Source organism: Zygotorulaspora mrakii, chromosome 5 (assembly GCF_013402915.1).
Source record: "Zygotorulaspora mrakii chromosome 5, complete sequence".
In the NCBI taxonomy this organism is placed as follows: Eukaryota; Fungi; Ascomycota; class Saccharomycetes; order Saccharomycetales; family Saccharomycetaceae; genus Zygotorulaspora; species Zygotorulaspora mrakii.
This window is the reverse complement of record NC_050723.1, coordinates 1,207,663-1,232,718: the sequence shown is the minus strand read 5'-3', so window position 1 is coordinate 1,232,718 and position 25,056 is coordinate 1,207,663. Positions and strand designations below refer to the sequence as shown.

Sequence of the window (25,056 nt, the reverse complement as noted above, 5' to 3'; positions counted from 1 at the left end):
TTCTTGCGAGCTGTATTCAAAAGTTTCTCTGCATCTCTATTATTTGAGAAGGGGACGTTAGAAATGCTACCATATTGAGAGCGTAGATTACCTTTAGAATGCTTAGTACTAGATTGGTGAGACATTGATGATAATATTGTGATATTCGGTGTAAAGGTATATGTGTCCGTGGTTTCCTGTATTAGAATGACATAAAAACTTGATAAATTGAGATTGAGTATTTGGGAAAGACGTCAGTATTTTATTCGAATATACACTAATGTATTGGTTCAGGCCATGCTAAAGACGCAATTCGAGGAAATATGAAAGTTCAGAGATCTCGCCTTGGTAATCTTACGACAGGAAGGTGGAGTCAGATAAAACTCTGGCAGAATACCAATTGCCTCTAGCGAGTCGTCCACCAATACTCTGTCGTGAGGCACTTAGTACTCAGGAGTCTGACTACGGAGGAATCTATGGTATGGAATAAGAAATTACAATTTAGGTATAGATTCTACGGGATTGGAAATTGCGTGATGACGATGAAAATTCTTCACGCATCGACCTCATTTCATTCTATAAATACGAAATCACTGGCGTATATATCTCTATACTGAATATCACAGTATTATCATTTATGTCTAACCAGTTTAGAATTAGTAACTCTCAAGGTAATCCACTCTCTCATTATGTGTATCTTTGAAACTGAATATCACGAAATATTCCAAAAATGTAACAAGACAATAATCAACAACAACTCCGCAAATAATTCACTCCGTCAAAACCCCATTCCATTTTTTTTCTCGGCACAAAAAAACGGCTGAAGATATAAAATAATCTGTTTATAGCACATTATATATATTCTTGTTATACATTCACTTATCAAGTTAATCTGAACCTGCTTGTCAAGTTTTACATCAACAGAATGCACTTAAGGTCTTCCTTCACCATAAACTGCTTGAAATGCCTGTTGGAAATCATTAATAATATCATCAATGTATTCGGTTCCGACAGAGACACGAATCAAATCCTTTGTTACACCCGCGTTCAGTTTTTCTTCTTCTGTTAACTGTAAATGAGTGGTGAAATAAGGTGCAATTACTAAAGTTTTAGAATCACCAACATTAGCTAAGTTGGATGCTAGTTTCAAGCTATCACAAACGCGAGCACCTGCTGCTTTGAACGGATCTTCCTTCTCAGCTTCACTATTGTTGGGCAAATCCTTAGCACCGAAGGATAATACACCACCAAAACCGTTAGTTAAATACTTCTTCGCGTTTTCATGGTGCGAATGGGAGGGTAAACCAGGATATGAGACCCATGAAATGTATGGTGATTTTTCTAGCCATTGCGCCAATTTCAACGCATTTTCACCGTGCCTTTCAGCTCTTAGGGACAACGTTTCTAAACCCTGAATTAGCTGGAAAGCTGCAAAAGGGTTCAAAGCTGGTCCTAAGTCCCTCAAAAGTTCAGTTCTAACATGACCGATGAATGCCAAAGGTCCGAATGCCTCATTGAAGACTAATCCGTGATAGCCTTCAGAAGGTTGTGAAAATTGAGGAAACTTTTTTGGGTAATTCTTCCATGGAAACTTACCGGAGTCAATTATCAATCCACCAATGGTTGTACCATGACCCCCAATCCACTTGGTGGCTGAATGTGTAACGATATCAGCACCATATTTTATTGGCTGAGCAAAGAAACCACCGGCACCAAAAGTGTTGTCAACAACAACTGGGATACCATGCTTGTGAGCGATGTCAACTATTTTCTCGAAATCAGGAACATTGTACTTTGGATTGCCAATTGTTTCTAGGTAAACGGCTTTGGTCTTCTCATCGAAATATTTTTCGAAGTCTTCCGGTTTGTCACCATCAACAAATCTAGACTCAATTCCTAACCTCTTGAAAGCAACTTTAAATTGATTATAAGTACCTCCATATAAGAATGAAGTAGACACAATATTGTCTCCTGCGTGAGCCAAACCAGAGATTGCTAAGGCTTGTGCTGCTTGTCCAGAAGCAACTGCCAAAGCAGCAGCACCACCTTCAAGAGCTGCTATTCTCTTTTCTAACACATCTACTGTTGGATTCATAATACGCGAATAAATGTATCCTGGTGTTTCCAGCCCAAACAATTGAGAACCGTGCTTAGAGTCGTCAAAGACATAAGATGTGGTTGCGTAAATTGGTACAGCTCTTGGTCTGTTAGCATTGTCACTGGCATTTTCTTGCCCGGCGTGCAACTGGATGGTGTCGAAATGGGATGGCATTTTTACAATAAGTTCAATGATATTCTCTTAACGATTAAACACCTTTCTTAACCAATAAGCGTAGAATATTAATGAAAACAAAAACTGATCCTACATACTGACTAGCGTAGTTTACGTACCTTTTATACATTTTCATTTGCCCCGCTTCTACGAATAATTGTCAATCAACAACCTGTTCGAGATTCAAGAACCTCTTGCGTCCCATACTCGCAGAGCTCACCACAAATTCACTGTTATAGGCTAACTCCTTTACACAACGGGTGTCGAAGAGTGCTTATTGTGATGAACAGCCACCACAGTGCCGGTGACTACAGCACTGGCACATGCCCCAGTCTGCCGACATGTTTTTGAAAACAATTTCAGATCATCGCATGTGATGTTTCCACACTGTGGCTTTTATTGTCCAGCCCTGACAAAAATCTACACGGTTCGTAAGGTGCTTCCGAATGGCACAAAAATATTGAGAGCTAAGGGATTCGAACCCTTGCATCCGGAGATATCAGAGGATTTAAATTGAAAACAACCTAAATCTGACGCCTTAAACCACTCGGCCAAACTCCCAACAACTTATATGGTTTTATATAATAGCATACGTCATACCTGCAAGAACAAAGTGCATGTGCTTTCAACGTTGAACTATCTTTAAATAAGCACTGAAAAGCATATGTATTTATAAAGAATGTTTTCTTCGGCGTTGTCGATAGTAACTTGGTTTGACATTGATAATAATGCTATGATATTCAATTATAGAGGTATATAATTCCTTGGTTTTCTATATCACGGATTGAAATAAAACTAATTGAACTTGGATTAGTATCTGGAAAATACGTCAGTATTTATACCTAGCATTTCGCACCTATTGAACCATAAGAGAGGACGACGAGTGAAGAATTTTCATCGTCATCACACCATTTCTAGTCCCATAGAATCCACAGTACAACTGTTATTTCATGTTCCATGCCATAGACTCCTTCGTAGTCAGACTCCTGAGTTGTAAACGTCTCGTGATAGATTATCATCCGATATCTTTCCATTATCGATTGACATTCTGTTAGGGTTTCATCTGACTTCGTTTATTTTGTTTTACAGACCAATTGTCTCTTTCTGATTCTTATAAGTCATCTCTTTAATATATCTCACAATCTCGATTTATATTTCAACAATATGAATATCGGACAGAGTGAAAAGATACTTTAATATATGACAGAGTTTATTTTAGGAGTATTTGGAAAGAATGTTTTCTTCGGCGTTGTCGATAGTAACTTGATTAGACATTGATGATGATACTATGATATTTGATTATAGAGATATATAATTCCTTGGTTTCTTATATCATGAATTGAGATAAAACTAATTGAACTTGGATTAATATCTGGAAAATACGTGAGTATGTATACCTAACATTTTGCACCTACTGAACCATAAGAGAGGACGACGAGTGAAGAATTTTCATCGTCATCACACCATTTCTAGTCCCATAGAATCCACAGTACAACTGTTATTTCGTGTTCATTCCATAAACTCCTTCGTAGTCAGATTCCGGAATTGTAAACGTCTCGCGATAGATTATCATCCGATATCTTTCCAGGATCGATTGATATTCTGTCAGGTTTTATCTGACTCCACTTTCCTGTCGTAAGATTGCTAAGGCGAGATTTCTGAACTTTTCATAGTTTCCGAGATTGTCGCTTTAGTATACCTTGCCTGAATCACAATTTTGACCTCTATTTTTGATATCTAGAAAGAGTCAAAATCTTGGTGTATATGCAACTACTTTTACACATTATTATCCTGATACGTACATTTCAACTTGAGCCAATGGGCGATTCTTGTCGGGACGTAACTCTTGCATTAGCCCATATATCTTCTAACCCTTTTTTAAAAATGTCAACGTTATAATCGGCGACAGTCAAGCAGCTCTCCGTATCAGCTCCGTTGGGTCTTATCACAGCTACAAGCGCCAAGCCACGAATCATTTGTCTAAGATAAATAATCACTCCATTACCTAAATGAGAGACGTTTTTCAGTTCCCTTGGCCGTATTTGCACTGCTTTTCCATCACTATCCTTTCTATTCCTTTGAGTATCTTTGTAGAGATCAAATAGATCTATTGTTACGTCTACGAACTCAGCGCATATTTCATACATTTGTATATCAACTGGATTTGAATCAGTTGATACGTATATCTTGGAGTTTATATCAAACAGAAATGCCTTTTCAATTTGGGAATGTTGGATCAAGTTATCTAACATGTTCTCTAAAAATGATAACTCGGGGATTAATTTTTGCACAATACGTGAAAAGGCTTCATATATGGAGTGATCGAAAATAGAGGTGAGATAAAAAGAAACCTGCACGCCGTCCAAGCCAAGTTCTAGCAGTTCTTCTCCGGTGCGCTGCATGATGTCTCTCTGTGCGTCAACTTTGAAATCCTCACTTAAGCCGTCCACTTTGTGTATCAGTACTTCTATATTAATTAACGGATTAACTTTGTACGCATATTCTATTATCATCGCCAGATTTGTGATTGCATTCATGTATTCGTCTTGTGAGTCGATAACGTATACCAGGCCTCCAACACTTCTGAACAGTCGTTCTGAATCGTATGTTGGTTCGAAATAATTGAGTTGACCAGGAAGTTCCATCACTGCGAGATCAATAAGAGTAGAGAAATGCTCCACTGTTGGATTAGACGTTGACTCTAAATATAATGTATCCAAGGGTTGCATATTATGAAACAGAACCTTGCAGATAGAAGACTTCCCGCCTCTGCGTAAGCCCAAAAGAAGAATCATGGCCTTAGAATCGGGATTATCTGTAGCATTGATATCGTTCATACCGTTCGTGCTTTCCTGAGTATTATATCTCTGGTTTCTCTTGCGCTATTTGAAGGCTGATGACGTTCAGTAGAAAGTTTTCTTCCTTGAAAATTGATATGGACGCTTTTTTCTTGAAAAAAATAGAATTAATGCTGCTTCACAATAACTACTTCAACACCATAGTTCTGAAAGTTTCCGCGTAATACTATGGCTAAACAAAATCCTTTTGACCAAAAGAAGGCCTCCATTTTGTCTGAAATACAATCAGAAGCACCAGATTTATCGCCTAAGGGAGATGTCGACGTATTATGTTTCCCAATTATAAATTTAATAAACACAAATGCAGACATGGTGACAACCTCATCATGCTCAGGTAGAATAAGTATATTTTTGGAAGGCGATAAAAACCATAAAGGATCCATCAAATCTGGTGGTAAGGGAGAGGGTGGGAGATGGCTGTACGTAACTCATAATGTTAGTGAAGTCTCAAATTGGATTGACCGAATCGAATCCGAAAGCTTCGAGTTTTCTGACCCTGCTATAATTGCAGAACAGTTTGATGGTGACAAACGACTTGTGCTTTATAAGTACGAGCCTTTCATATTACATGTCAAATGTCGAGACTTTTCGACAGCGTCCAAATTATACAACGTGGCCATGGGATGTGGCTTCAGAGAAAGCGGGATAGGATCCAACAATCTTGTTGCCATTAGAACTAGTAGTAAACTAGACATACCAATGGGTATATGGGACTCTATGGGTAATCATATCAAATTTCTGGTTGACAAGCACTATATAAAAATGATCGACGCAATAGCCATTGCGAAATTTGGGGAAAATGAAAGAAAGATGACCAAGTTATATGAAAGGATAAAGAGTGATATATTTGAACCAGTCCCGTAAGCATGTTTGCTGGTAAAAGGCGATTTTCGAGATTAAGCATAATGTTGTTTTCTCAATGTAATTTATAAGAGGCACAAATTAAAAATAGTGCTCGTAAGGTGAATAATGTCACAAGTAAATAATAAACAGTATATAGATGGATGAATCTAATATCACTATAGCAGATAGCGCATTTAATTCTCATTTTTATTCATCGTCATCATCCATTAATGCATTAAAGATATTAGTAGCTGTCATTTGTGGTTGACGTTGCTCTTCCTTTTGAACTGGCTTTTGGGTGTGCCTTAAAGAGGAGGATCTTGTTGTTATGAAGTTATCCTTGGAGACAGATGGCACTTCCCTTCTAGAAGTGTTCCTTCCACCCATTGAATTGTTAACCCGTCTAGAATTAGACCTAGAGTTACTTTTTCTTTGTTGGCGTTCTTTTTCCTCCTCATGAATTTGTTGAATGGTTTTTGGCCCATCTTCTTTTTTGTTACTATTCCAATGTTTATCTCTCAATTCTTTCATATCAATTAGCTTGAACTTCATTCTACTCGATATAGTTTCAGATTGAGTGATCCCTTGCAAACTAGCAAACAAACTATCAAGAAGAGCAGAGCCCTCTAAGGTAGCCTGCCCTGCACTGAAACTATCTGTTTCGAACTGTTCACCGACTGTACTTAGTAATTCGATAACGGATTCCAAAGTCTCCTCACTAGGGTTATTACTTAGATCCTTCATCAATCTACGGAAGCATTCGAACATCATCTTACCTGTCAACAAATTCAAACGATACAAAAACCCAATAAAACGAACTAAACCTAATCCTCTTCTCTTGGCGGTAGCTGCTTTATAGTACTCATCAGACATCATTTCAGGCTCCAAAGCTGTGCCGTCTTCATTTGTGGGCAGTTTATCAGTCCAACCTTTATCAAACTCTGCATGGCATCTAGCAACAAGATAATGCAACACCAATTTTGGTCCTGTCTTGCCTTCGTTGTTCTCATCCATAATATCTGGGTCTAATTCCTTCACGACTTTACCACAGAGTTGTGCATACATGGAAGACCAATGAGGTTCATCGCACGCCTTTATGAAAATCTGCTCTATGACAATACCCAAAGTTTCACCCTTATTTTCCCATTTAGATTGATGCGCGATTGTTAAAATGTCACTTGAAATTTTATCAAACATTTCCAAAGTAAGCTTGTTTAAGAGCGATTTCATCTTTCGTTCGACTTCATCCTTCTCCAAAAGTTGTGTCACGCCATCTGGTGCCATCCTTTTTTCGTTTTTCTGCTGTTTAGATTTTGGAACCCACCTGTTAGCACTTGGAACCAAAGGAGCGACTTCTTCTTTAGGCTTTTCGGCTTCTTTACGTTCCATTTCAGCCCTCTCTCTATCTCTTCTGGACGTGTACGACCTGTTGGATCTTCTATCGTCCAGCATCCTCTTTGACTTTTTCTTTGAAGAATTTCTGGAATTGGATCTACCATCCATATTTCTCATAGAGCCACTTTTTCTGAAGTCACTGCCGTTCATTCTTCCGCCTGGGCCTCCAAATGAGCCACCATCTCTTTGTTTCCCTGCTTTGTTCATACCAGGTGGAATCACAATTTTTGAGGCAGCTTTTTTTACCCATTCTTCATCAGCAGCTGTTTTAATTCTATCCTTGAACTGAAGCAAAAATGTAGGTCCATAGGTGTACTTGATATGAGATTTTTGGTATCTTGGATCTGGGAGATCTACACCAGCTGGATACTTAAATGAATAAATGTCCTCAATAGGTTTAGCATTATCCAATTTCTCTAAAAGTTCTGTCATGGTGATGTCAGCTACAACATCAGAGGTGTCTGCCTTGTTTTCTGCCTCCTCTGGTTTTGTGTCATCCACCGCAGACTTAGCACCCTCCGCCTTGATTTCTGCCTCCTCTGACTCAGTTTTGGCATCATCTACTGGAGTTTCCAAATCCTTTGTGTCCAGATTTCCTATGACCGATGACTCTTCATTTTCTTCATTTGCCGCTACCTTTACTTCCGAAGCATCCTTCGAGGCACTTTGAGATTCCGTTTCAATGTCAGCAGGTTTTTGATCTTTATTCTGCTCCTCGGTAACGTTTTCTTGTTTAACAGCGGCTTGAATGGGCTCTTTAGAATTTACAAGTTGCGTGGAAAGAATCTCTTCATCAATAGCTGACACCTTCTGCTCATTCATAGAGACTGTTGCTTCAGATAATAGCTGTTTCTCATCCTTACTGGTCTTTTCGGTTTCTTGGAAGATCGGAGAAAGAGTATCATTAGTATCCAAATCTTTTTCACTAACTGAGAATGGTGCATCTTTTCTCTCCTTTTCGTTTGATTCCAATGTCACTTCCTTCTCGGTAGTTTTAGTCTTTAAAGCTTCAAATTGCTCTAGTTTCTTCCTTTCCAGAGCAGCTTTACGTTGCTTGATTTGCTCCAAAAATTCCCGTTTGGTTTTTTCTGCTTCTGTAATACCCTTCTCTGTTGGATTTAGGATATTTTCGTTCCTTTTTTCGTTAAGAGCTGTTTCAGGGATTTTGTCACTTTCTGTTACATTTTCTGTTATTCTTGTCGCAGAGCCTGGAGTTTTCGTTTCAAAGCCTTGATGAGTTCCATTATGCAAAATAGCGTGTGTGTTATGTGAATGAAGACTATTCAAATCGAGATGCTCACCTGTCTTTGTCGTAATTTCAATCTTCCTAGTAGCGGGGGGTGAAGCACTTGAAGCATGTGTTTGAATTGGCGACGTCGATTGTGGCATTTCCATTGATGTTGCTGCTGAAGCATTACCGGGTGCTAACTGTGGAGCCATATAATACATTTGAGGGTTATAATAACCCTGCCATTGCATGTTCATAGCTGCTGGATTGATGTTACGTCTGTGGGGTTTGTAACCATTACTATTATAATTTCTAGCATGACCACCACCAGCAGCTTCATTGAAGCGGTTGAACTGACCGGAAGGGCTATTGCTATTAACGTTATAATTATATTTGTTCGACCCATATCTACCGCCCCTTGGCTGACCTTGTTTAGCAGGATTGCCATTTCTGGTTCCTCTTTGAGAGTAGCCTTTAGCAGCATTGTAATGATAAGGTTGCTGATGGTACTGCTCATCAGTAACTTGCTCGTAACCCGGGTAAATGTTCTCCGGTACGCCAGCGACAATCTGCTCCTGTTCGGGCTGCTGTGGCTGCTGTGCTGGATGAGCGCTCTGCTTTCCATGCGCTTCTAACTGCTCAGACATTGCACCGTGAATTCTTATACTTCAATATCCACTATCGATTCCTCAATCTTTGCAGAAGAGAACTGTCGTTGCTCAGATTGTTTTTCAAAAAAAGCTGAAGAATTAGTAATGTGAAGGTTGCCTTGTAGTCGGTCCCACTTTGCTGCCTACTCTTCTCTTTAGGAATAATGCTTTTGAGTAACCGCTGATGAACCACCTATACACTTGGGGTCTATCAAAGTCAACGCTACGATGTTGGCGTTTACCTCTGTTTCGATAGTTAGATCTTTTATAGAGAGTGACGAAAGATCGGTTTTTGAATGTACTGCAAATTTCTACATGATGGCCACACGAAATCGAAAAATTTTTCTGTAGAAATGTCAAACTTGAAGAAATAATTACTTCAACCGCAGAGAGGCAAAAAAAAAGTAGTCCAGAGCGTTAATAGTGATACGTTGTCCTTTTACTAACCGAGTAACGAAAATATCTGCTGTTCAGTAAGAACAATGCTCAATTCGTCCCATCGTTCAATTGAAACTGTAGGTACCACTACACTTCCTATCCCGCTTACATTTGAGATTAGAATAGAAGGTCACTTTTGAAGAAATGTCGACATTGCGAGCAGAAAACGATCAACAAATGTGGGGATGCCTTTTATGACGGATTGGCTATGTATTATATAACTGAGTAGATACTTCAAGGTCCTTTTCAGATGAGGCTATTATGGAGCACTGGTTGCAATCCGTTCTATATTTCGCAAACTATTTCAGAACTATATAATACTGACCGAAGAGTCATTCTCAGGTGGGAGGTCAGGCAGGTTCCATCTCATTCTCTTAGTCCTGGTTACTTACCGCAAGTATTTTGCAAAAGCTCAACTTAAGGAAACAATTTTTTATATGATACAATTTCAACATTCATGTAGAGCTTTGCCCTATCGGGCCAGGCTTCCGCAGAAGTAATAGTGACCAATACAAGAGCTCTTTTGGACGTTTAAGGGAGAAAAAAGGTCTGGTACTTTGTCTATCTATGCCGTCTTGTTGAAAAAGGTCCAATCTTGACTATTCTCCTGGTCAGATTTAACCAAAAATTGTTTGGAGTAAAGGCGCAAATACTATACTCTTCTCTTGCCAGCACTGTTGAAGTTCTGGATCTCATTTTCTAAGTCTAGTACACAATTGCTTGGTGACACAGTCATCTAACACACTGTGTTGAAAAATATGTTTTACCTAAACTTGTTTGTTCGCGTATTTCCCATGAATGGTATGAATGTCGTGTCTAGCTTGAATAGGACTGGAAAAATACTGTGATGGGTGTGTTATTGTCATATGTCCAATTCCAAAGAGCACAACGCTTGCTTTTTGAGTATTGCCTCGTCTCGTTCATTCTTTTTCATTCAACTTGTTCTTCAGAAAAGTAATCACTTCGAGCATTCTCAAATTGAATTCTTTATTTCTGAAGTTCTGTCGACGGTTGAAGTTTAGCTGTTAGGTTAAGCTCAATGGCCGCATAATAGGGGACATTAGCTTCCAGGGGTGATAAGCGGTTTTTTGGATGCATGATTAGGAATGATCTCTGACAGCAAGAATAAAGGCCCTTTGGCATACTGCCATAAATCCTGTGATTTTGGCTTGATATTCATAGCATATGACGATGGACTTTTGTTCCCTGGATCCTGTTAGCATTTCGTAAAAAATTTTGCGGAAACAACATGAGAGAATTATGTTTCTATTGGCTAATATTCTTATTTTTAAAGGACCATTAAATTACGCTATTTTTTTTTTGGTCTTTCCTTAATATTTCAAAAGCTGGTAAAAACATAAAATGCTAGACTAGAGGGATATCAAATTTGATAATTCAATGTATAGAAAAATATAAAACAGCATTACTCGGAAACAAGTATGCGTATGAACATTAGAAACTCATTTACTTACTGAACAAAGAATCTTTATGGTGGCTATAATGACTATTTTGCTGTGCTATACTGATAACTCACTTGAAAAGTTTTGCAGCTGAGATCGTTGTTTCTTGATTCTTATTCATGACCTTACCAACCGCTAATTCTAGGTCTTCTTGAGTAACATGTATCCTTCTTTCCCTCAAAGCATACATACCAGCCTCAGTACATACACCCTTGACATCAGCCCCTGAGCAACCGTTCATTTTCTCTGCAATTTTTCTCAAGTTAATTCCACGTGTTAAATTCATCTTCCTAGAGTGTATTCTCAATATTTGTGTTCTCGCAGCTACTGTTGGAGGTGGGAATTCGATCTTTCTATCAATTCTACCTGGTCTTAGTAGAGCAGGATCCAGTATATCGAGTCTATTTGTAGCCATGATTATCTTGATGTTTTTAGAGGTTTCGAACCCATCCAATTGATTTAACAATTCCAACATTGTTCTCTGCACTTCGGAATCACCCCCTCCTGAGCCACTTTCCACACGACTTGAGCCAATAGAATCTATCTCGTCCATGAATATGATGGATGGCGCATGTTCTCTTGCCATCACAAAGAGTTCGCGAACCATTCGCGAACCCTCACCAATGTATTTTTGAACTAACTCCGCACCACTCACTCTTATAAATTTACAGTCAGTATGATGCGCAACTGCTCTAGCAAGCAAAGTCTTACCAGTCCCGGGTGGTCCATAAAGTATAACACCTTTGGGTTGAGTAATCCCTAAACTTTCAAAAAGCTCTGGGTGCTTCACAGGTAGTTCGATAACCTCTTTTATTTCCTTTATTTGCTTATTGAGACCACCTAACATATCATATGTTGAGTCAGGTACCTTTTCAACCATCATCAGTGAAACTAGTGGATCGGCTTTATTTTCCAAGATTTTATGTAGCATGTAGGAGTCGCTCTTCAAACAGACCCTTTGAGATGCTTTTAGGTCCTTTACATCAATGTCTTTGGAGATATCAACGATGTATTTACCTTCAGGCTGGACCTTGACTAACACCTTTTTGTCTGATACAACCTTCATAACTTCACCAACATAGGATCCAGGCTCCTGTAACAGACGCAGTTCATCTTTGATAAAGCGCACTTTATCATTCAGAGAATTTCTCTGAGCCTCCAATCTGCGTAAATTCTCAGTCTTTGACCGAATTCTCAATTCGATATCCTGAATTTTCTGCTCAAAATACGGTCTTACTCCACTATCGTGTGGCACCAATGCGACTCTTGGTGTCCCTGTTGCTGCTGCCATATCTAGGTCAATGATACAAAAATCTCAGTTCTTTTCAATAGTAGCCTAGATATTACCAGAGTTAATAACGGTTGAATTGTTATATTTTGTTAGTATGCTGGAATTATCTATGTATGTATGTGTTTTGCCACCCTTTTGTCTTAAGTTGATGTACCAGCTACAGGCCAAATGTCGCGCGTGCAGTATGATATGAAATCTGAAAAACTGTACTATAAGAACCTTATCCACACATGTGGAAGTCGATTACAAAAGTGATAGATTAAAGCACAGTTGTTACCGCTCACTGAATGAAAACTTTACTTGTGACTTGCGGGGCCACGGTATCATTTCCAAAGCTCATATGTTCAGTTATATCTGCGCCTTTCATTGGGGAATTAAAATCAGATGGTTTCGAACGTTTAATAGTACAATTTGGTAAAGACTATCGCGAAGAATTTGCGGGAAAGCTGGATAACGAACTTTTTATCGAAGTGGAATGTTCTATCTCAACAGCAGAGCTGGGCACAGTAAACACACCTGTTAGCAGAACGCTCATGGCCAGTCATTTCGAGATTATAGGAATTGATTTCTCCTCAAAGATACAGCATGTTATAAAAGAACATGCTGATCTAGTTATATCGCATGCGGGTACAGGATCTATTCTCGATTCACTCAGATTAGCCAAACCGTTGATTATTTGCGTAAATGACGACCTAATGAACAACCATCAACAACAGATTGCAGATAAATTCGAATCGTACGGATACGTATGGGCGTGTTCGGCCAAACCGAAAGATTTGCTCAGATGCTTGACCAGATCCCGTTCAGAAGTTTTGAAGCCATTCCAAGCTACTCGGAGTGACGCTTTTGAAGGAAGACTGAAGTTTCTGGCCTTTTCGTAAACTTCGTTACTTGGTCACGTTTGCAACGCATTCAAACAGCACGGAGCTATTAGCTAACTCTCAATCGTTCCTCTTCCTTTAGAAGACTTCCAACCGCGCCCCAACTATACCCTCGATAAGGATGTGACCGCTGTCTTTTCAATACCATCACTAATCTGAACAGGGCTGTCAATGAATATTACTTCAGGAGGTATATTTTCAGCTATTGGATGCGCTCTCGTGTAAATCGCTCTGCAAATAATAAAATGGCGAGATGAAGAAAGCGATGCGGCTTTCAAATTGTTGGTCTTATCGAAAATAGTGATTCTCTTGCACGTGAATATCCTACGATTACTTTTATAGAGGCCAAAACATGGAAATACCTGCTGAAATTTACATGCTACTGTTCAGACCCGGGCCTAAATTTATGTGATTGAACGAAACTGCGTTTGGGTCTGTTAAGGCTTTTGAAGAATGCGCAATGAAAGCCTTTTCATACAAATGAAAAATATATTCCCCTGGTTACTATGCCTAAGGGTCAGTCGCACAGAATCAAAAAAACAAACAGACTCAAACGTTAGCGATTCGAAGTTCTTCTGAATACGACACAAAATGACCGATAGTATGGAGAAAGTAGCCATTCAATAGATAGTTGTACCAGCTACTGCTAATTGCAATGATAAAATCAAAATTCCATTTAAGTTGGCTCCATAAATCTTTATATATTTCTGAATGACACCAAAAAGCGGCCAGAAAATCGTTAATGTATTCCAACCGAAAAATCTTTTATTCACAGGAGTTCAGTTGACCACCGGACGAACGTTGGCATGAGACTTCATCCAAATCCCAGAAGGGCGAATTTTCGGCAAGTATCAATATATGATATAAGTTACCTAGGAGAGAAGTTTATTTTTTGAGAATTGGGATTTTTTCATTTAAAACCGCTGATTATATTACATTATATATGTTGAAGGAGGGACTGACATCAAGAGTATCAGCAAGAGACTAGCAGTCCGAGAAAGTCGAAGGTGATACTTTTTTCCCCATTGACAATGAATGAAATGAAGACCGATGAAATCCCAACGGATCATCAAGCGAATCTGAAGAGCCTTCGGCCTACAATCTATCACAAGGCGTTTGCATTTAAGGACTTTAACTCCGTGGGAACCTATGCTACGGAACAAGAAATAGAAATGTAGAGTGTTAATAAGATGTGTTGTGACTAAAAATTCCTCAAAACATTGAAGTTGCAGTACACAATTCCTTACACCAACTTCGTCGCTTGTATTTTGTGTATTAACTGTTTCTCCGAACTTCTTCCCCCTTCTATGTAATATAACATAAAAATGTTGAAATATAAATCGATATTGTAAGATACATTAAAGAGATGACTTATAAGAATCAGAAACAAGACAATTGGTCTGTAAAACAAAATAAACGAAGCCAGATGAAGCCCTAACTATTTGGAAAGAATGTTTTCTTCGACGTTGTCGATTATAACTTGGTTAGACATTGATGATGATACTATGATATTTAATTATAGAGATATATAATTCCTTGGTTTCTTATATCATGAATTGAGATAAAACTAATTGAACTTGGATTAATATCTGGAAAATACGTGAGTATGTATACCTAACATTTTGCACCTACTGAACCATAAGAGAGGACGACGAGTGAAGAATTTTCATCGTCATTACACCATTTCTAGTCCCATAGAATCCACAGTACAACTGTTATTTCGTGTTCATTCCATAAACTCCTTCGTAGTCAGATTCCGGAATTGTAAACGTCTCGCGATAGATTATCATCCGATATCTTTCCAGGATCGATTGATATTCTGTTAGGGCTTCATGTGGCTTCGTTTATTTTGCTTTACAGACCAATTGTTTTGTTTCTGATGCTTATAAGTCATCTCTTTACTATATCTTACAATATCGATTTATATTTCAACAATTAAGGATTTATATATCTCTAATTGAACATCATAATAGTGTCATCCATGATATAAGATGAATATGACCTACCGTATAGAAATATTACATCATAATATTATTTGGTCTCTTGGCCCAGTTGGTTAAGGCACCGTGCTAATAACGCGGGGATCAGCGGTTCGATCCCGCTAGAGACCATATTTGTGGCATCTTTTTTTGCAAAAAAGATGATTGATTGAAAATCTCAACCTCCTCTCATGACATATTGGAACTGATAACTTTTCATTTTTTGGACTCTTCAGTACACGCCTTTACGGGGATCCGAAAAATGCTGGTACGGTAATAATGTACTAAATAAATAAAATAAATAAATAATATAAATATGTGAGTGTTAGCATAATAACATTAAAGAATGATTAATTACAGTGGCATCAAAAAAGTAGCAGAGCGGAAATGTCCTTAAAAGAAGAAAACAATCTCTAAGCTAACTTAACTAAGCCTTGTCACTTTTGATTTTATTCAAGGCTGAACCGGCTTTAAACCATTCGATTTGTTCTTTATTAAAGGTATGTGTTAGTTCACAGTCCCATGGTTCACCATTCTTTGGATGAACTCTCATAACCAAATTTTTACCTGGAGCAAATTCAGTCAATCCAAGGATATCAATTCTATCATCAGGATTGATCTTATCATAGTCAGCAGGATTTTTGAAGTTCAATGGGAGCAAACCCTGTTTCTTTAAGTTGGTTTCATGGATACGAGCAAATGATTTTGTAATAATTGCGAAACCACCCAAAAACCTTGGTTCCAAAGCGGCATGTTCACGGGAGGAACCTTCTCCGAAATTTTCATCACCAATAACTACCCATCTAATCCCTTCATCTCTGTAATCCCTGGCTGTTTCAGGTACTCCCTTATACACACCAGTGTAAACATTTCTGATACTGTTAGCCTTTTTATTTTCAGCATTTATAGCACCAATCATATAGTTGTTAGAAATGTTTTCCAAATGACCTCTGTATTTCAACCATGGGCCAGCCATAGAAATATGATCAGTGGTGGTCTTACCCAAAGATTTGATTAAGATTGGCATGTTTAATGCGTCTTTACCATCCCATGGCTTGAAAGGTTTCAATAGTTGTAAACGATCTGAAGTTGGTGAAACTTGTACGTTAACAGTGTTGCGATCCTTTGGTGGAGCTTGATAGGTGTTCTCACCTGGATCATAACCTTTAGTTGGTAAACCAACACCAGTTGGTGGTTTCAATAAAAATTCATTTCCATCTTTATCCTTCAATTTATCCGTTAATGGGTTGAATCTCAAATCACCAGCTATAGCGAAAGCAATCGTTAACTCTGGGGAAGCAACGAATGAATGCGTTTCTGGATTACCATCATTTCTTGAGGTGAAATTTCTGTTGAAAGATGACACGATAGTATTCTTGTCACCCTTCTTAATATCTTTACGATCCCACTGACCAATACAAGGACCACATGCATTTGCTAAAACAACACCGCCAAACTCCTTGAAAGTGTCCAATTGACCATCACGAGCAATTGTTGCTCTGATTTGTTCAGAACCTGGAGTAACTGTGAAGATTGATTTGGCCTTCAAACCATGATCGGTTGCATCCTTAACAATTGAAGCAGCACGCGACATATCTTCATAGGATGAGTTAGTGCATGAACCAATCAAACCAACTTTAACCTCTAATGGCCACTTGTTTTTAACGGCAACATCTTTCATTTTTGAAATTGGGGTAGCTAAATCTGGAGTGAATGGTCCATTAACATATGGCTCTAAATCATTCAAATTAATTTCAACAACTTCATCATATTCAGAATCTTTGTCAGCTGATAATAAATCAGATTTGTACAATTGAGCAAACTCTGCAATTTTATCACGTTTTGTAGCATCTAGATACTCAACCATTGACTTGTTGAATGGGAAAACTGATGTAGTTGCACCAATTTCCGCACCCATATTACAAATGGTACCCATGCCTGTAGCAGAGAAGGTGTCAACACCGTCACCAAAGTATTCAACGATTTTACCAGTACCACCTTTCACAGTCGTAATACCAGCTAATTTCAAAATGATATCCTTTGGAGATGTCCAGCCATTCATTTTACCGGTAAGTTTAACACCCAGAATTTTTGGAGCTTTCAATTCCCATGCTAAATCCGACATGACATCAACGGCATCAGCACCACCAACACCAATGGCTAATTGACCCAAACCACCAGCATTTGGAGTATGTGAATCTGTACCAATGATCAAAGCACCTGGGAATGCATAATTTTCGAGGACAATTTGGTGAATAATACCAGAACCAGGTTTCCAAAAACCCATGTTATACTTTGCGGTTGAACTGGATAAGAAATCATAAACTTCCTTGTTTAGGTCTATAGCTCTTTTCAAATCTTTGGCACCACCCAATTGCGCTTGGATCAAATGGTCACAATGAACTGTGACTGGCTTGGCAACTTGCGGCAAACCAGCTGACATGAATTGAAGAATAGCCATTTGTGCCGTAGCATCCTGACATGCAACACGATCAGGTCTTAGCTTCAAGTACGAGACACCTCTTTGAATTTCCTGCTCATGCGGGTTATCTAGATGCCCGTACAGAATCTTCTCCGCATACGTCAATGGTCTATTCAATCTCTTTCTGACAATGTCCACATATTCCAAGTTTTGCTTGTAGTTGATGAAGGAGTGATCTTCTAGTAAATTTTGATGAACCTTGGAGTCCCTGGTCAGATTGGCGACCGTTGCCAATCCCCTATTGGATCTCTTCAAGAGAGTATTACGTGCAGACAACATCGTTTCCCACGTATATTATATTATTCCGATACCGCTGATCCTGGATATACCAACACGTTCAAATAGATCAAGCTGCCGACCGGTGGATACTGTTCGATATAGTGCAACTAACGACCCCTATACTGCTCTTATGAGACGAACTGAGTACGATTGAACTGCAGTGTGTGATCAACCAACGTGTTCGACAAATGAATACGCCCTTAACAGTCTTAAAAGAAACTTACCGAAGTGAGAGTAACAAACCAAAAATTAGTATATCAACAAACCTGATAGTGAAAGTACCTGCACATACACAACCATATATGTATATATATATGTATAAATATTGAATTACGTCGAATCAATAAAAAGGGAAGTCTTCTTATTCTACCCGACAACCATGCGCATACCTAAAAAAGTATTCTCCCCAAATTTTTCTGCAACTGGCACTTCGTTAACTGCCCCTTGAACCTCCGCAGGGCAATAAGCATCACCTTGGGAATCAAATTACATGATATCGCCTCCGATTCGAATTTGTCGGCTAGAAATCAGCGCGGTCATCAACTTTTGATTGGATCTTTGACGCAAAAGGGAAAAACAAGAACAAATTCTCTTCACGTGTGACCACACACATTTCTGTGAAGGACGCGCTTGTTCCAGGACTGCTGCCCCCTTTTCTTTGCGAATGCAGCTGGGTTGAAAAAAGTTTCGGATCCGACTTTCGGTCACGCGTTCTCCGGAGAGATCGACGAGGGGCGGGTCCGAGGTTCGGCATATGGTCATGTGGACGCGGGTCCGTGGTCGGTTAGTTGGGTGTGCGGGCTTGCGGTGTTCTTCAGTACGGTATACCGTTTGTCAGTCTCTGGAACTCGTCGTAGCCCTTGGTGAACAGACTTTCGTAACTTTTCTTGATCAGACCCTTCATAAACAGTGCGGCCTCGTGATCTGACCGGTTCTGCTGAAACCTGTTTTGCAGATGCTTTATGGTCTTCAAACCTTTGAAGCACGGCAACCCACTGTCTAGCATTGCTTTGACACACTCAATGATTGCGTCCATGTGCGGTCTTGCGGATAGGTAGGCTTGAATGCATAGCTCCTCGAAGTCGTGGTATGCTTGCGTGTCTTGCGATCCGCCCATGATCCTGACCATTTCTTTGGTCAGCTTGAATGGCACGGCTTCGAACTTGACACCACCAGGAACTATATCGAAGATGAAGCCGAAATCGATGTGCAGACAATGGCCTTGCTCATCGTACATTATGTTACCATTGTGTCTGTCTTTGAATTGTAAAAGGTACGAAATGACACTATAGCCAGCCAACGATTTGACAAAATTGTTCCGCGCATTTTGGAATTCGATCGTGCTCTCGTCTCCGAATTTTGTGACGAAATACTCGTACAGTCCGTTGACCGCTTCACGCCCCAGCATGTCTCGAGATATCGAGTTCGGCAATACGTCAATGACACCGCACCCTGGCGCAGTTGCTGTCACTCTGTATGGGAACACGTAGATATTGAGACCGATATTCGCCCAGACTGTTCTGAAAATTGAAATCAGCTGTAAGGCCAGCACATCTTGTCTACAGTCGTCCCCGACTTTAAAAATCGCTGCTTGCCACTTTTCAATTTCAACTTTTTCTCCACTTTCACTATCAGTAACGGTCTTTTTTATTTTGAAAGTTGCCATAAATGGAGCCTTTGCATGTGATTGGAGCGGTTTACCGCTCTTACGATTGATATCGATAACCACACCATCCGGATTTGATGGTAAATAAACGTTCGGACGGATTTTGATCTTTTTCATCTCCTCATCTATCTTTTGTTTCTTTTCAGCTTTGCTCTTCTTGATATACGGCTTTAATTTTCCTGATATACTCGTTACCTCATCGAAAAATCCAAACTCTTTTTCGTAGAAGTCATATTTTGAGCCGCTGAATGTTGCAACCAGCTTGTTGCGTACATGATCCAGCTTGGGTTTTAGCTCATCTTCGACAATTCCCTCATCGTCTTTATAGCTGTTTGCAAGCATATTCCAGATAATTTGATGGGCAAAGAGCTCGTTTGTTTTTGCTGTGTCCAAAATTAACCTTTCCACATAACCAGTGCTATCGTACCTTAAACATTGCGTGATCTGAGGAACATAAAAGAAAGTTACATTAACATCATGCCACTCTAGCGAGAAAACGCAGTACTGTAAAAGGAAAGTATTTGTATTCCATGGTGGCAGAAATAGATTGATTGACTTCAAAGGATCAACCGGGCACCAATACACGATGTGGTGCATCGAGCTTTTGCGTCTTGAGGTTTCTCCGCTTAGCAAGTAAAAATCTAGCGCCTCTGGTACGCCAACAAAATGTGAGGGGTTAGTGACAATCAACGTGGCAAGTGCATCTTCAAATTTCCTGAACCGGTATCTTTCGAAGAATGTTACTGCCAATTTTGGATCAACATCGAAAGCAGATTGTAGTAGGTCTGTATTGGGTTCCCGTCCTAAATCATTTTCAATCTTGCTCAATGGAGATAACCACGTTTCGATACAGTTAATTTCGCTCAGGAGAAAATATTGCAATAGCCTAAATCTGTTACCACAATGACTACTCATTAAATCAGAGAATTTGCCCAAAGAAGAATACAAGTGAGCTGTATTAGTTAAATCAGCTTTTATTTTCAATTGGTTGGAACCGAATGGCCAAGACATGGACTTCTTAAACCAAGTGAGCCCGCCCGATACGATAGCACGACATAGAGCCCTGATGAATTTTGAATTTTGCTTTCTATGGACATCTAGAACCGATAGAGCGAAGTTCAGCAGATCATGACGTGCCATACGAGCATAAGGATGAAAAGAAGCCTGGTTCAAATGATTCAAACCATGCAGAACCCATTGGGTGAATAATTTCAACAACGATTCACTTTGGTAAGACGTGCCTTCAAAATGAGAAGTGAAGAACCTAATGACGTGCCTGTGTGGTTGAAAAGACTGAGAAACAATCAGAGCATCCCGATTAATAGCTTTCTTGTCGTACGGTGCATATTCCATTTTTTGATTCTCTTCTCTTTTAAGATCATGCTTACGAGAGAAAAGACCAACTCGGTTATCAATGGACTGCATCCAACAATATCCAATTTCAGCTAGCAGAATATGAGCGAGATCTTGTCGTTCTTTTATAATTGTTAACCAAACATTGCTGGCGATCTTCAGAGCTGATGATGTAAATATTGCAAAGGGAATATGGACTAAATCAAATACCAGTGATGCCGCAGGACATTTATCCAAAAGCAAAGAAGCTGTTGAAAGATCGAAAAACACCGTCATATCAGTGAAGGATATTGTGCTACCTGCTTCTAAGGCCTTTCTAATATTTTCAATATGTGATTGGATTTGAGTCGCGATGTCTCGGGGGGAGGAAATAACGGCGGTGTCTACCAGATTCTTGGACCTCCATGAGTGTTGTGATATAAATCTAGATATTGTATTGGGTTTCTCTTTACCCACGCAAGTCAATTTAGAAAGCTCTCTATCAGGTCCCAATATCGACCCTGCCATATCCATTGCAAAGGACACACCATACTCCACATTATCTATACGACTGAATTGAGTCAAGTCTGCAATGTATGATTGCAACAGAATCTTTGTGTCATCATTAGCTTTGTTGAGTATAATCTTCACCCACTCTCTGGCAGAACCTTGTAACCTTTCCAAAGTTGACTTTCTCCATATTGCTGCATCAGGTAGCAATATTTTGATACCGGAGTGCTTCAATACAAACTCGTAATGAGGCTCAAATTTATTGGTTTCGCAATCAAGAACACTATCAAAAAGTGTTGTCATCAAATCCAATAGAGTGAATAAAGATTTATGATGGCATAACGCAGATGGCAAACTACGAATGAAAATGTCACAGCACTGGAAGGCAGCATTTTGGAGAAGGGCATTTCTATGCGACAAACATAAAATCAAATCATTCAACTGTTCTGCAATAGCTTGTGATCCAAATAAGGTTGGATTATTGGATTGAACTAGAAAGGTATACTTGCGAATCAAGGAATTTGATATAGCATCAATATACTTCTCTATACCACTTGAAACAGTGGAAGGATCACAATAGTACCTTAAAATCTTCGAGCAATCACCAGCTTCACATCTCATTGTCTCTAGAAGAGCAGTAGAAGCTAAAAACATTATCTTTGGTGTTGACAAGGTTCTTGCTTGAACGTGGTTGCTCGACAAATACTTAGAAATTGCCTGTTTTTGTCGTTTGTGATTTGAATTCGAAGAACTCCTTCGTAAAACTGCATTCATATCTAAGGAGACCTCCCTATTTGAAGCCGGGAAGTCTGAAGCTAATGGGGGCGTATTGAAAGCTATGGTCAACAGCGATACATAGTGTTCCTTCACAAGATCAGAGTCGTAATGAAACCCATGAATCACCATATTGAACCATATATTCCTGAAGCCTTTGGTTATCGCCTCATCGTTCCCAAGATTTAGCGGCATATTGCCAGGAGGGGGTAAAAGAGCCGCTAACGGGTCCAAATAAGTGACGATTTCCTCAGCAAAGTGAGAAAGTTCTGTATGTTGTTTGGAGTGATCAGATTTCTCTAGCTCCCCACAAGATGTGATGGATTCCAGGAAGTCATTCAGCACTAAGTAATATAGGTCAGTCCGAAAACATTTCAAATAAAGCTCTTTCGATATCATTGTGCGAGCCTTTTGAATGCTCTTTAAAAGAGCCTGGTTTCCTTTTTTCATAGCCTGAGCATAAGAAACTTTGTAAAATTTTATCATTAGTGCCAGTTCAGTTACAGTTGTCTCGACCACTAAATTCGCTAATGATTCAACAATGATAGAATCAAGTTCTTTCGATACTACACTTACCTTCTGAGTTAATATTGAGATTGCCAAAGCTGTAATACTTTGGTCATCATAATAGGATGCAATGGTGATGGCTGCGATGACACAATTCTTGAAAAGCATACTGTGATAAGCTGTAGAGCTGAAGTCATTGACATCATGAGCTACAGAACCAGACAAGGCTGCATTCGTTTTGTCAATCACCTCCAAAGTATCAGTTGTGCGCGCTCTCCCTCTAGTTAGATCTGTCATCCGGTCATGATCTGACGCCGACGTTAAGGTCATTTTCCTTTCTCTAATTGCCTTTAATTCAGTGTCATTATCAGTCACCGTAAGCAAATTATTTAGAGAATAGACGGTGGTAACTACAGCGTCTTCATTGAGTGGTTTTAGTCCCAGCGTAAACAGTTGAGTGAATTTCGCAACCTCCGATGTAGTGATATGGGGCGACGAAACCAGTAAGGGGAACATCCTAAGGAGGGTCAAAGAAGCTTTTTCAGTGAAATAGTTCAACAAAGATGCTGAGCAGATAACTGCCTGAATCAAATTGGGGCTTACAAGCTCTGAAAGCAAAAATTTATCGATCGAATCACACACCAAAGACGTGAATTTTGCACCTTTTTCTGTGCCGATTGTTTCATAAAATGGAATCAACATCAAAAATTCTATGAAGTAACCTCTTGTCTCGAACGAGAATTTAGCACGGATATCATTAGATAGATCTAATGTGGTAACATCCTCACAATATTTAAATGCAAAGTCGCACATACTCAGAAGAAGTGCTATATTTTCGTTCAACGTACAAAAAAAGTTTTCTATGATCGCTTTATCATCAGAAGAGGTTATTTCATTTTGTTGCACTTGATATGAACGAAACTGCATGTTTAAGAGATACTCACTTAACTCTGACTTATTTTTAGGTGCCTCGAGGACACGACATGCTAGCGAGACATGGAATTGTGCCATCAAATTCAGAATAAGCGAGTCAGATACCTCTCTGTGCGCTGCGTGGTACCGAACAGCCGTTTCATTGGAGTAGTGGGAGCTAGTTTGCAAATGAAATTCTCCCTTTTGGAACAGTGCTGACACTGTTTTCCAAACAGCAATGGTCAAACGAGTAGCATCATTTTCGAAAGTAAAGGCACTGAGAAATCCAATAAGAGAGAATACACTTGAGGATTTTTCATTCAAAAGTTTCACAGTTAAGGTCAAATGTTGTTCAATCAGTGAAAAGCATTCCTTTACCATGTCTGGATAAAGTGAACAAGTGTCAATCAAAAATCGCGTCAGTTGAAAGGTAAGCACCTCATTGGGATGCTTCAGATTTTCCGCTTTAAATTTGTACTCCAGAAGGTCTGAAACTCTTTGTCTAGGGGACTCTAAAAAGTAGGGTGAGATAACATTCTTTAGTAGGCGCTTGGCTCGTTCCAATGAGGAGGGAGATGACTGGCCCAACGACATCAATACTTCCCATTCACTGATGGTAAACGGAATAGTGTAAAGTTTTGAGACATCTGATGAATATGAAAGCGGAAGAGATTGGGAAAGAAACTCCAGAGGGTCCATTGAACCTTCTCCTGATTCCGATGAAAAAAGATCTTCCTGCTTAGCATCATCTTGGGCACAGTTGGCGAGTTTGCAGAGTGCCTTAGCTCTCAATGATTTTTTTACACCAGTGCTTGTCCTGTACCTCATCCAATTGAGCCTTTAAGAGATGTCTTCTGCGTTGCAATGGCAGTGTAAACAGTTACGATCACCTTTCTAGGTGTACAATGATAATCCTTCTTCGCCTCAGTTCATATTTATCTCTTACAATTATGTATCACGTGGCCACTTGCCCCCTTCGTGACGGAGCGAAACTTGGTAACAACAGATGTGTATGTAGGCCTCATCTCATATCTTAGCTTATGTTAAAATAATAAAGTACAGAGAATTAATGCAACATTGATACATCACGCGTTACCTTTTTGACCGAATGAAATAATGGTACGTATTGAATATAGGCGACCGGTAATATACGCCGTGCAATGGAAATGCCTGATCTGCATTTAACTAACCAAGAATAACAACGGAAAACGATATGTTGTGTAACAGTTCAAATTACGTGGAATACAGAAAAGGAAGCAAGAGCAATATAATGCTGCGAAGAATCAAAGTTCTAGAGGCACCCAATGTATTTCAGCAGCG

General features: G+C 39.4%; 8 protein-coding genes and 2 non-coding genes across 10 annotated transcripts; 3 read left to right on the top strand and 7 right to left on the bottom strand.

The window, feature by feature from the left end:
* Window positions 1-910: 910 nt before the first annotated feature.
* Window positions 911-2,251, bottom strand: MET17 (bifunctional cysteine synthase/O-acetylhomoserine aminocarboxypropyltransferase MET17; the record flags this gene model as incomplete). The annotated part of the gene is made up of 1 exon (XM_037289332.1): window positions 911-2,251. One exon carries the CDS (start codon window positions 2,249-2,251, stop codon window positions 911-913), a length of 1,341 nt encoding a protein of 446 aa, XP_037145227.1.
* A 461-nt stretch (window positions 2,252-2,712) lies between these two features.
* Window positions 2,713-2,812, bottom strand: HG535_0Etrna6L. Its single transcript is given in 2 exon segments — window positions 2,713-2,757; window positions 2,774-2,812. It is a non-coding gene; the product is annotated as a tRNA-Leu (tRNA).
* Window positions 2,813-4,056: 1,244 nt separating this feature from the next.
* Window positions 4,057-5,088, bottom strand: GTR2 (Gtr2p; the record flags this gene model as incomplete). The annotated part of the gene is made up of 1 exon (XM_037289331.1): window positions 4,057-5,088. One exon carries the CDS (start codon window positions 5,086-5,088, stop codon window positions 4,057-4,059), a length of 1,032 nt encoding a protein of 343 aa, XP_037145226.1.
* Window positions 5,089-5,277: 189 nt separating this feature from the next.
* Window positions 5,278-5,973, top strand: TYW3 (tRNA methyltransferase TYW3; the record flags this gene model as incomplete). Its single annotated transcript, XM_037289330.1, has 1 exon — window positions 5,278-5,973. The coding sequence occupies one exon, from the start codon at window positions 5,278-5,280 to the stop codon at window positions 5,971-5,973; it is 696 nt and encodes a 231-aa protein (XP_037145225.1).
* A 186-nt stretch (window positions 5,974-6,159) lies between these two features.
* HG535_0E05810 (uncharacterized protein) lies at window positions 6,160-9,222 on the bottom strand (the record flags this gene model as incomplete). Its single annotated transcript, XM_037289329.1, has 1 exon — window positions 6,160-9,222. The coding sequence occupies one exon, from the start codon at window positions 9,220-9,222 to the stop codon at window positions 6,160-6,162; it is 3,063 nt and encodes a 1,020-aa protein (XP_037145224.1).
* Window positions 9,223-11,193: 1,971 nt separating this feature from the next.
* Window positions 11,194-12,414, bottom strand: RPT6 (proteasome regulatory particle base subunit RPT6; the record flags this gene model as incomplete). The annotated part of the gene is made up of 1 exon (XM_037289328.1): window positions 11,194-12,414. The coding sequence occupies one exon, from the start codon at window positions 12,412-12,414 to the stop codon at window positions 11,194-11,196; it is 1,221 nt and encodes a 406-aa protein (XP_037145223.1).
* A 287-nt stretch (window positions 12,415-12,701) lies between these two features.
* Window positions 12,702-13,295, top strand: ALG13 (N-acetylglucosaminyldiphosphodolichol N-acetylglucosaminyltransferase catalytic subunit ALG13; the record flags this gene model as incomplete). Its single annotated transcript, XM_037289327.1, has 1 exon — window positions 12,702-13,295. The coding sequence occupies one exon, from the start codon at window positions 12,702-12,704 to the stop codon at window positions 13,293-13,295; it is 594 nt and encodes a 197-aa protein (XP_037145222.1).
* Window positions 13,296-15,332: 2,037 nt separating this feature from the next.
* HG535_0Etrna7I lies at window positions 15,333-15,406 on the top strand. The gene has a single exon. It is a non-coding gene; the product is annotated as a tRNA-Ile (tRNA).
* Window positions 15,407-15,701: 295 nt separating this feature from the next.
* Window positions 15,702-18,035, bottom strand: ACO1 (aconitate hydratase ACO1; the record flags this gene model as incomplete). The annotated part of the gene is made up of 1 exon (XM_037289326.1): window positions 15,702-18,035. The coding sequence occupies one exon, from the start codon at window positions 18,033-18,035 to the stop codon at window positions 15,702-15,704; it is 2,334 nt and encodes a 777-aa protein (XP_037145221.1).
* Window positions 18,036-18,849: 814 nt separating this feature from the next.
* STT4 (1-phosphatidylinositol 4-kinase STT4) lies at window positions 18,850-24,564 on the bottom strand (the record flags this gene model as incomplete). Its single annotated transcript, XM_037289325.1, has 1 exon — window positions 18,850-24,564. The coding sequence occupies one exon, from the start codon at window positions 24,562-24,564 to the stop codon at window positions 18,850-18,852; it is 5,715 nt and encodes a 1,904-aa protein (XP_037145220.1).
* Between the last annotated feature and the right edge of the window lie 492 nt (window positions 24,565-25,056).